This window comes from Vigna umbellata, chromosome 5, assembly GCF_029865625.1.
Source record: "Vigna umbellata cultivar VRB3 chromosome 5, Vumbellata_1.0, whole genome shotgun sequence".
Classification (NCBI taxonomy): Eukaryota; Viridiplantae; Streptophyta; class Magnoliopsida; order Fabales; family Fabaceae; genus Vigna; species Vigna umbellata.
Window position 1 is genome coordinate 36980323 of NC_142169.1, and position 11517 is coordinate 36991839.

The following is an 11517-nucleotide window of genomic DNA, read 5'->3' on the forward strand; positions in this document are numbered from 1 at the left end:
TGAGCGTTTAGAAATTTACGTCATGTTTGTATTTGAATCATTAGTTAACATTAATATTAGTTTTGTTTTGTAACGTACTGTATGCACTTATTTTAATATCAATGAAGGTTAAGTTTTGACAATTGAAAGAAAAGAATAACCATAATTTACGTTGAACATCATTGTCATCCACCTTACCTAGCCTTGCTTTGGTTTCAGCATTTCGTAGTGGATTCATCCGACATCGTTCATCTGAAACAAATTGAGCTCAATTCATTTCTACAAGGCCTGTATACAATGACAACATACCTAACAATCAAGTCCTCGGTCCAAATCATCCCACAAAACCCCACTACATCCAATGAAATAGACGACATACTAAGGAAACTTGTTAATCCCTGATGCCAACGTTTTCTTTATAAACATTTATGGAAATTTTGTTTTCCATCATGCTGTTACAATTTCTTTTCGCTAATTTGTTGTACTTGTAAGTAATTTCCAAACAATTATTTAAGAATTTCTAGTGGTACCAAAGGCTAAATAAGTGGGTACTTGGGTATAACTTTTTGCACAGAAAGGCCAACTTGGTTCACCACACTCATTTTGGAGTGCCTAATGTCTTCTCGCTCATTTGTTGTATTTGTGAGTAATTTGGAAACAATTATTTAGGAATTTATTAACAAATTCATGCCACAAAAAGCACAATGGCTAACGGTCCAGGTGCAGGACCAGAACTAGTACCAAAGGCTAAATAAGTGGGTACTTGGGTATAACTTTTTGCACAGAAAGGCCAACTTGGTTCACCACACTCATTTTGGAGTGCCTAATGTCTTCTCGCTCATTTGTTGTATTTGTGAGTAATTTGGAAACAATTATTTGGGAATTTATTAACAAATTCGTGCCACAGAAAGCACAATGGCTAACGCTTCAGGTGTAGGACCAGAACTGGTACCAAAGGCTAAATAAGTGGGTACTTGAGTAGAACTTTTTGCACAGAAAGGCAACTTGGTACACCACACTCATTTTGGATTGCCTAATGTCTTCTCGCTCATTTGTTGTATTTGTGAGTAGTTTGGAAACAATTATTTCGGAATTTATTAACAAATTCGTGCCACAGAAAGCACAATGGCTAACGGTCCAGGTGTAGCACCAGAACTGGTACCAAAGGCTAAATAAGTGGGTACTTGGGTATAACTTTTTGCACATAAAGGCCAACTTGGTTCACCACACTCATTTTGGAGTGCCTAATGTCTTCTCGCTCATTTGTTGTATTTATGAGTAATTTTGAAACTATTATTTAGGAATTTATTAACAAATTCGTGCCATAGAGAGCACAATGGCTAATCGTCTAGGTGGAGGACCAAAACTGGTACCAAAGGCTAAATAAGTGGGTACTTGGGTATAACTTTTTGCACAGAAAGGCCAACTTGGTTCACCACACTCATTTTGGAGTGCCTAATATCTTCTCGCTCATTTGTTGTATTTATGAGTAATTTGGAAACAATTATTTAGGAATTTATTAACAAATTCGTGCCATAGAAAGCACAATGGCTAACCGTCCAGGTGTAGGACCAGAACTAGTACCAAAGGCTAAATAAGTGGGTACTTGGGTATAACTTTTTGCACAGAAAGGCCAACTTGGTTCACCACACTCATTTTGGAGTGCCTAATGTCTTCTCGCTCATTTGTTGTATTTGTGAGTAATTTGGAAACAATTATTTAGGAATTTATTAACAAATTCGTGCCACAGAAAGCACAATGGCTAACGCTCCAGGTGCAGGACCAGAACTGGTACCAAAGGCTAAATAAGTGGGTACATGGGTAGAACTTTTTGCACAGAAAGGCCAACTTGGTACACCACACTCATTTTGGAGATCCTAATGTCTTCTCACTCATTTGTTGTATTTGTGAGTAATTTGGAAACAATTATTTAGGAATTTATTAATAAATTCATGCCACAGAAAGCACAATGGCTAACGGTCCAGGTGCAGGACCAGAACTGGTACCAAAGGCTAAATAAGTGGGTACTTGGGTAGAACTTTTTGCACAGAAAGACCAACTTGGTACACCACACTCATTTTGGAGTGCCTAATGTCTTCTCGCTCATTTGTTGTATTTGTGAGTAATTTGGAAACAATTATTTAGGAATTTATTAACAAATTCGTGCCACAGAAAGCATAATGGCTAACGCTCCGAGTGCAGGACCAGAACTGGTACCAAAGGCTAAATAAGTGGGTACTTGGGTAGAACTTTTTGCTCAAAAAGGCCAACTAGGTACTTGGGTAAAACGGTTTGCACATGTAAGTCAATTAAGTACAACAAACTGGATTTCAACTGCCAAATATATTTCTCAACAATTTCTGAAATCAGATTTGATATGCAACCAATACATAAATATGAAATGTAACAACAAGTGTTCTTTCATCAATAATCCCCAACATTCTACAAAATGCCTAAATCTTGCAACACTTGATTCCTCCGCACGTTGTCCACATCTAAAATCCATTGACAAACATATTGCTCCCTAACTTGTTGTAGTTCTTCCTGCAAAGACAGTAATGCACAAAACATGAATCAAATGCAACATTTGTATGAAAGATCCAAAACATATAAATTTTTACAGCTTACAGTTGTGTAACTGGGCATTGTGTTTCTTTCATATTTCTCAATGTCATCCCACAACTCTATAATTTTCAAAACAATTACTCCACAATCAAATCTACAACAAAACAAGTCCAACATAGCAAGTATGATATTTAACATATCAATTATACAATAAAATATTATATTTACAAAAATCAACATTACAAACATACTTGTTTGGTTGGATTGGAGTATGCAAGTGTTGTACCTCCAATGATGGTTTCTTGTCTTCCGAACAATTCAACAAATGTCCAAAAAGCAATGCAAGATTATGTGCCTGGAAAACAACATACTCCCCTTATAAATTTGTAATTACAAAGTAAACATCAATTACTACACATACAATGACATTGTCAATCTTTTGTCGTTCTTTTCTTTTGTGCCCAAAAGAGTCCAGGGCAAACATTTGCAGTGATGGAATCTTCACAGCGTAGCACCACCAATGTCTGTCATGGATAATTGGGACAAACAACTACAACAAATAAAATATCACACCATAAAGTACGAATAACCATAAACATATTGTCCAAATGAATTAAATGAAATGTAATTGCACTAACAAATTCGGCATTAACAATGTCATCAAATCCGATGATATTAGACTGGAAGTAGTTACAGTAGTCATTCAATGTCCAAACTTTGTGATTACTCTTTCTCTTTCTTGAGTCAATTAAAACATGGGTCTGCAAGGAAGTCACATAGTTAGCTTTCATTTCTCATGTTAATAGAATATTAAGAGCATAAAATAACTATTATTTTAACCAACCGCATATAATGGACTAAAACATATCCTTTTCACTACTCCAGTACTCCTTCTTTCAAAGAACATGAACACGGATGTGCCAAACAAAATCCCCTACACAACCAAGAACTTCTTAATACTATACAATTCAACCGACATATAAACTAAATCATAAATTAACACACTAAATTTCGTTATTACCATGTTGCCAAGCTGCATCCTAGGTCCAAAAGAATAACACTCTTGGGTTCCAAATGTTTGACCGCAAATTTCAGAAACAACCCTTCAAACAAAAATATCACATAAGTCAACATGTTTCATCATCACACTAATAATAAATAAAATTTAAAAATTGTCAAATTCATTACCTCCAATGAAGCTTAAACGGAATAACCAAGTTGTACAAGTATTTTGGATTTACATTCAATAAATTACCATTCTCATTATCATCATATTGTGCCATAGTGCATACAAGAGGTGTAACATCCATAACGTCCTCAACGTCCTCCTTCTCTTCTTCGAAACAACCACCCACATCACTATACCTGACTGTTTCAAAACATTGGGTTTCCCCATCTGCCCCACCATCAACATGACCATCATCTGCTTTACCATCATCCCCTTCTTCATCATCACCTTCAACTTCATCACGTTCAACATCAACACCACATGTACCACCCTCTTTAAAAAAAGAAGGTTGCTCTGTTTCTTCCTTCCCAACACCTACCATTGTAGCCAAAGTTCTTAAATCTTTATTCATTGCAACCATTTTTCTTTGGTTGTCTTCAATTTTCTTCATCACCACTTCTTCCCAACTCAACCCTAACTCATGTTCATCCTCTTCCGGTATTGGCCCTTGTTCCAATTGAAGGGCCGCACGAATGATTGAGTTCCGACGATCCTCCTCCCGCAAAAACCACTCCCAACATATCTATAAACATCCATATATAAGTAATCATTAAATAACAAAAAACACAATTCATGTACTACATATCGTAAAAATGTAAATAAAAATAAAAACTAACTTACCTCTTTCCGTTTAAACAAGTCCTCTATTTTGTTAGACCTTAACTTAAGCGAAGGCCAATTTATTATTCGCGGGAAGACAATGTGATGTGCACCGTCCGCTAAACCCAAACGTTCAACCGCCCATAGCTAAAAAACAAATATTAACCAAAACGATAATCATATAATAAACAAATTACGGCCACATGAAACGTAATAAAATTTTAAAATTCTTACCTGCAACACTGCAACATTCCCACTGAGACCTAGGTCCCTTATGTCACGTTGCCTTATCATCCTTGACGCATTTCCTAAACTATTTACCACAAATGTGTGCACAGCTTTTGCCCAATTATATTGGTACAAATTATCGATGTTATCTAATACTGTAAAAGGCATGTTACTAACTGCCTTTGAATGTCTAGGAAAGTAGAAAACAATAAAACAAACTAAAATATACAAACGACAAACACAATCAACATCCATGTCATTATTTTGTATTAAGAACTTTATCCTATGTATGATATCTTTTAGAGTGAACGACTTTGACAAAAATTGATGACAAACAACAGCATCAAAGTTATCATCAAAATTTACATCTAAACCACCAACACCCAACCCTAAACCCATGCAAACATCGCCAACTGTAAATGGTACCATTGTTTGCTTCAAAACAAAACATTCGTTGCGGCAAACCCAACGTCTAACCATTTCCTTGAACAAAGGACTGCAGAACTCAATTGGACTATTCATATAAAGACACCACTTGAATGGAGTCTCCTCGATACGTGTCCTATCACTTTGGCGTAGTATAGAATTAAGGTCGACTATCGATTTTGTGTCACTCCATCCCCGCAACCGCAACTACAATTCATTTTCAAACAATAAAACCATCATAACCTCTTTTCAAACAAAAAAACCATCATACCCTCTTTTCAAAGAAAGTTATAAGTTTTGATAATATTAAATCTACTTACATTCTTGTAACCTTCTTCTTTTGTGCAATCCATGACTACCAATCCAACAAAATTACAAAAACAATGTAAGATTAACCAAAAAACATCTATAAAAATCAATAACACTACAAAATGCAATAGACTTCAATTATATGTCAAATTGTAAAGGATGAACAACAAATGGAGAACCACACAATATCATTATTTATACCAAACGACCTTCTAAAAAACTCAATTCATCCTACCACATTTATTTCATCTATTTTTGGAGGTCCTCTATTCCATAAAAATTTTCAGTATCGTCAAAGGAATAATGTTTATGTTCTCATGTTCATAGTATCAATCACCACACATTTAATTCATCCAACAAATACTATTAACAAACCACCTCCATCATACATAAACAACATTCCACCACCATCTAATAAGTCATATTTTTACAGCTTACTAACAACGTATCATACATAACCAAAATCATCCACAAACAACATCATACATATATTAAAGCTTCATTCCACTCAAATAAAAAAAACGAACCTAGGGTGAACACAACGTGTGTCGGTTCGAACACACAGGAAGAAAAATGTGTGGGTGGGATTAACAACCCGGAAAACCCCTCTTTTTTGTCCACCGTACAATCGACACTCCGGCGGCACTTCGGCGATGCTTCGGTGGCACTCCGGCGGTGAATGCAAAGGCCCGACACAGGGAGGGAAGCAGGTGGGACGAAGCGAGACTCAAAACGCGCCCCTAGTTCGCTGGGCCGGAGGGAAGACGACGTCGTCTTTGGTTCGTTCGCCAACGTCGGAGCTGCGGCGGCCGTGAATCGGAACCGGCTGGAGGGGTTGAATAGCTCCGAGACGACCTTCAACGTTGTCCGGCGGCACTCCGGCAAGCAGTCCGTCGGACCTCTCTCTCTCTAACTCCCTTTCTCCAACTCTCTCGGGCTCTCTCTAGGTTACACTCTCTCTCTGAACCTTCGCTTCTCTCTCTACAATTGTTCCAAATTCAATTTCAAATTTGAAACGCGGACTTGCAAACCCTGACCACTCCCTTTCCACGTCATATTTCATTTTCATTTTATGTTTCCATGTGGACCACTACCATTTGGACACCTGTCCCGTGTCCAAATGTTGTCAAAAGTGGTTGTTCAAGTATCATTTTCTTTAAAACATATAGAGTTTTGTCTATAATGTAAAAATAAATAAGAATGTTAATGTAGTTTAAAACATGCATATTTATCGACCTAAAACTCGTACTCATTTCAATGTTAAAAAGGACTAAAGAAATTAATCGTCAATTAAGTTTTAAGTATTACATAAATTTGAATATTTTTAATTGAATTTTACTAAAAAGATAAATTTTATTGAGTGTTTAAAATACTTTTTTATTTTTGTCTGAGTACTTGATTATTTGATATTTGTTGTCAATGGGATGGCATGACATTTTTTTCATCTCATCTTCAACTTACCAATCAACTTAGTTATTTTTTCTTTAAATTTTTCTGATTTCTCAATTAACTTGTTTTTTCTCTCTCCATGAGTAAGTTTGAAGAGATTTTAGAGAAAGAACACAAAGGCAAAACTTATAATTATGTTATCGCGTTGACTTCAAAAAGAAAATATTTAAATACAAATAAAAAGTATTTTAAATAGTAACACTAATAGTAAGATATTAAATAAAAAAATACACTAATTATAATTTACACTATGCTCGAAAGTTAATTAAGTCAGTAAGTCATAAATAAATAAAGCTTTATACATAGATTTTGTCACATTAAAACTTACATTTATCCATTCGTTTCAAGAATATTTCTTATATTTAAATACAAATAAAAAAATTTTAAATAGTCAACAAGAAATCGTAAGATATTAAATAAAAAATTATAATTTACACTATGCTCAAAAGTTAATTAAGTCACTAAGTAATAAATAAATAAAGCTTTATACAACGATTTTGTCACATTAAAACTTACATTTATCCATTTGTTTCAACTCATTCATGTAAAAATAAAATATACTATGATGTATATTTTGGAAAGACACAAAAAGAATGTAACATGGAAGATACTATGGTGTATATTGTATTAAAGATATAACTAATCACTTTTATATAATCACTTTAAAATATCGTCAATGTTTTTTATATATTAACCATCCCATGATTTAATAAATTAGTGTATAATGTTGAATTTTTGTATTTTTTCGATTTCATGAGTCGAGGTTAATTTTTCTTCTACAAATAATCTCCAAGTTTCAAGTTTACGTTTAGGTTCTATCTTTAGTCCTTTTTTTATCGTTCGGTCAAATCGAATGCTACCTACAAAAAGCACTATGATGCTAAAGTCCGTGTATATTCGAATATCTTAGCACTAAATGCGTAGTAAAAGTAACCAACTACCTGAGTATCAAACCTGTATTTATAGATTTTGAGATGAGATTTTGATTAGTGGTGGCATAATCACGACCTAAATAGTCTGACTTAGGATTGATGTAATTATCCTTAGTTTTAATCATGTCCACAGTCCGACCGATCGGCCTACTGATTCAGGCGAGTTCACAAGGATTGTTGATCGCTCGGTTCATAGCTGAATGGGCGATCATATTGTACATATATTAAGAATAATCAACATACTAGAGTTTATAGCTTTCAAACTCTTAATATATGAAGAAAGTTTATATTTTCTTAATGTAATTTTATATTCAATACATTTTCTTTTTTAATTTAAATAATTTTATTGTTAGTGTGATTTAAACTTAACTTTTTCACTCCAAATCTATTTAATTGAGAAACAACAATTTTACAATTGGTGGGCTAAACTTTATAGTCTAGGATTTTTACCTATTAATAGCAAGACTGAATTTGAAGGTTTATTTAGACTAAATCAAATATTATGTCTAATATTATATCATTTGTGATTTTTATTTTAGTTACTCACAATATCAATTTTTATTTAGTGTGTAATATTACAGTAATTACTGTGATCATTCATCAACATGAGCTTAGGATAATATTTATCTCTATTAGAATAATTATAGGGTCTTGATGATATATTACTACTTGTATTTAAACAATACATTATAAATGAAAATAAACACATTCAATATCATTTTCGATCTTGGTATCAGAGTTTTTGATCCACAACCACAACAATCATGTCACCTGCTGCCAACTAGAAAAGTGACCTACCTTGTACAATATCTGTCAAGTTGGGCAAAGACAATTATTCACTATAGAAATCTCTAGCCTTACTAGTGATTGGAGGCTGCAAACTTGATGGCTATTTACTAGGGACAATAGAATGTCCAGACCAATTCATTGTTGCAAATAACATGACAACAAAGTCAATCCTAATTATGAGGATTGACAAGCCTGTGATCAAGCCATTCTAGGATAATTGATTAATTCTCTGACAATTGACATTACAACTCAATTGCTTCATTATGAAACTTCTAAACAACTTTGAGATGAAGCTCAAAGTCTGTTGGGAATCCAAGTGTGAGAGGAGAGAGTCAAACATCGTGAGAGAAAAAGAGAGTGCTTGATTTTTTTTGTGAGAGAGATGTCAAAGGTTGTCAATGGAATGATTGTACCACAATTGACAAGAAAAACCAATTATGATAATTGGTGCCTACAAATGAAGGCGTTATTGAGATCCCAAGACATTTGGGATATGTTGGAAGATAAGTACGTTGAACCTGATGAGGACAAACATCAAACAGTGGCACAGAGGACAACATTGAAGAAAACACGTGCAAGAGATGGGTCAACATTGTATTTTCTCTACAATGCAGTAGATGAGTCAGGATTCGAAAAAATAGCGAATTCTAAATCAACAAAGGAAGCCTGGGAGATATTGGAGGTTGCGTATAAAGGTGAACATCGTGTTAGACAAGTCCGAATACAAGCTCTCAGAGGAAAGTTTGAATAGTTGAAGATGGATAGTTTTATAATATCATTGCAGAAATCAACTTATATAATACCGAAATTAATAAAATTAAAATGAAATAAAGCAAACCCAATTACATTGTTTCTAAAATTTATAGCACAAAAGCTTTAAATAACCCAAGTCGTCTTCCCACTCTCGCGTCTCTATCATGCATGTGGAGCATATGTAACATCTACTCCGTATAACCAAAATTTATACGATCATCGCAAGACACACACAACCACAAACAAAAACAAATATGGGTAAGCTACCATAGCACAACCAATAACAATAAAATATGTACATAGAAAGCAAACACAACTCAATAACAAGTCAATCATCTATAGCGCTATCCTACTGACAGAATCATTTATACACCATGATCATCGTCAACATCCTCATTAACTATATCATGACTATACCATCAACGTCATCCTTATCAACACCATCTCCAAACACATCGTCACTACGAATTCCCAACATCATCACGAAGGACTTTGGTCTATCTCCTGTACCCAACCATACCACCTGTAGCTTCCCCATACAGGCCCATAACTGTACCACCTGTAACTTCGCCATACAGGTTCGTAACCGTACCACCTGTAACGACCGCTGCCCTCGCAACCACGGCGAGAAAGCAAACCAAAAACGAGGTAGAAATAGAATGCCAAACAACTCATCATGTTTACAAGATCAAACACCAAAAAGGCAAACTCACATATTCAATTAAACCCATAAGTTTCAAACTCAAACACGAAATCAAAAATAAAAATCTCAATTCAAACTCCAACTCAAACACGTGATCCAAAACCTACGATAAAGAACAGAGGAACAACCCTAGAAATCCCCAACTTCAGAAACCTCAACCCAAAACAAAACCTGAAATTCCCCAAATCAAAACCCTACATCTCAAATCAAAAGAAATCACAGAAGCCCCAAAATTTGATGAACAACTAAAACCCTAAAATCGCAAAATCAGAAGGGAGAGGAGGATTTCGCCGTGAATCAAAACCTACAAGGAACCAAAATCATCCACCCAAAATCGTTAGCTTGAAGATAGAAGAGAACCCAAAGGAAATCCCCAAACGACATCCTCGTCGTAACCCGCAGAGGCCCTCTCCACGAAACGCAAAAGCCCTCGCTGCACCTCCGCCACGCCATTGTTGCGCCTCCGCCACGCCATACTCGCGCCTCCACTGCGCTTCAGTCGTGCCTTCGTCTTCGCCCCCACGAAGCCACTCCGAATGCGAGAGCCACAGATGGGTTTCTCAAGGTTGGGTGGTCAGCGAGATCAGAGAGGAGAAGAAGCTTGAAGCTTCGGATTACGGAATCAAAACGAAAAGAAGGAAGGGAACCTATTATCTGTGAGAGAGGCACCAAAAAGAAACTCTGGATAAAAATTTTAGTTTTTAAAACTAGCCCTAATTCTAATTAACCCCTAATTAAAAGAATCCCTAAAACCCTAATCTCTCCTGATACAAAATTCAATTACTTAAATTCCTATAACATTAAATTACGTGAATTCAATTATAGAATTCGTAACATTCAATGGCTTGAAATCCAAATTGGATATTAACATGATAATACGCAAGAAATAATGCAATTTATTTCTGATTAACAGGATCAACCAAAAATTCAAAAATCATCCTACCACACCAAAAATATCTAATCATGATATTAAGCATTCAATTAAATTAATCACCATTTAAATGCAAATGTAACTTTTTATAATCATAAAATATACTCAAGAAAATGTTCATCATACAATAAAGAAAAGGTAAGCTTCTCATACCTTAATCAATTCTAAAGCTTTAAGATTGAAGATCAATCAATCCCAGAAGCACGTTTATGCTATCTTCTAAAAATATTTTCTCCTCTCTGTACCCCTAGGATTTGAACTCACATTCATTCAATCCTACACACACAACTCTACCAATAAGCCAACACATCACATTGAAGATATAAAACATCATAAATTTAACAACCATACAATAACATGTGTTACATTTATATCAACAAAATCAATAAATAACATAGAACTTATGTTTTATAAAAGACTTGCACACCAACTGAACTACACAGCACCTTGCGAACTCATGCAGATTTTAATAAAACATACTCAACTTTTATTTAGAAACTCTACAATTTCTCGGGTCTTACAGGTTGTGGGAAAAATTTTGAGATCCCTTACAAAAGATTTCAAAAGTATCGTGTGCGCCATCGAAGAATCGAAGGACTTGTCAATTCTCACTATGGATGAACTT

The 11517-nt window shown here is 34.9% G+C and overlaps 1 protein-coding gene across 1 annotated transcript; it reads right to left on the reverse strand.

Moving 5' to 3' along the window:
- Window positions 1-2421: 2421 nt before the first annotated feature.
- LOC148198264 (uncharacterized) lies at window positions 2422-5029 on the reverse strand. Its single transcript, XM_088115734.1, has 11 exons — window positions 4878-5029; window positions 4607-4790; window positions 4394-4519; window positions 3733-4295; window positions 3566-3647; window positions 3389-3478; window positions 3183-3305; window positions 2966-3094; window positions 2796-2899; window positions 2608-2698; window positions 2422-2523 (listed from the first exon to the last, which is right to left on the reverse strand). Exons 1-11 carry the CDS (start codon window positions 5027-5029, stop codon window positions 2422-2424), a joined length of 1746 nt encoding a protein of 581 aa, XP_087971860.1.
- Between the last annotated feature and the right edge of the window lie 6488 nt (window positions 5030-11517).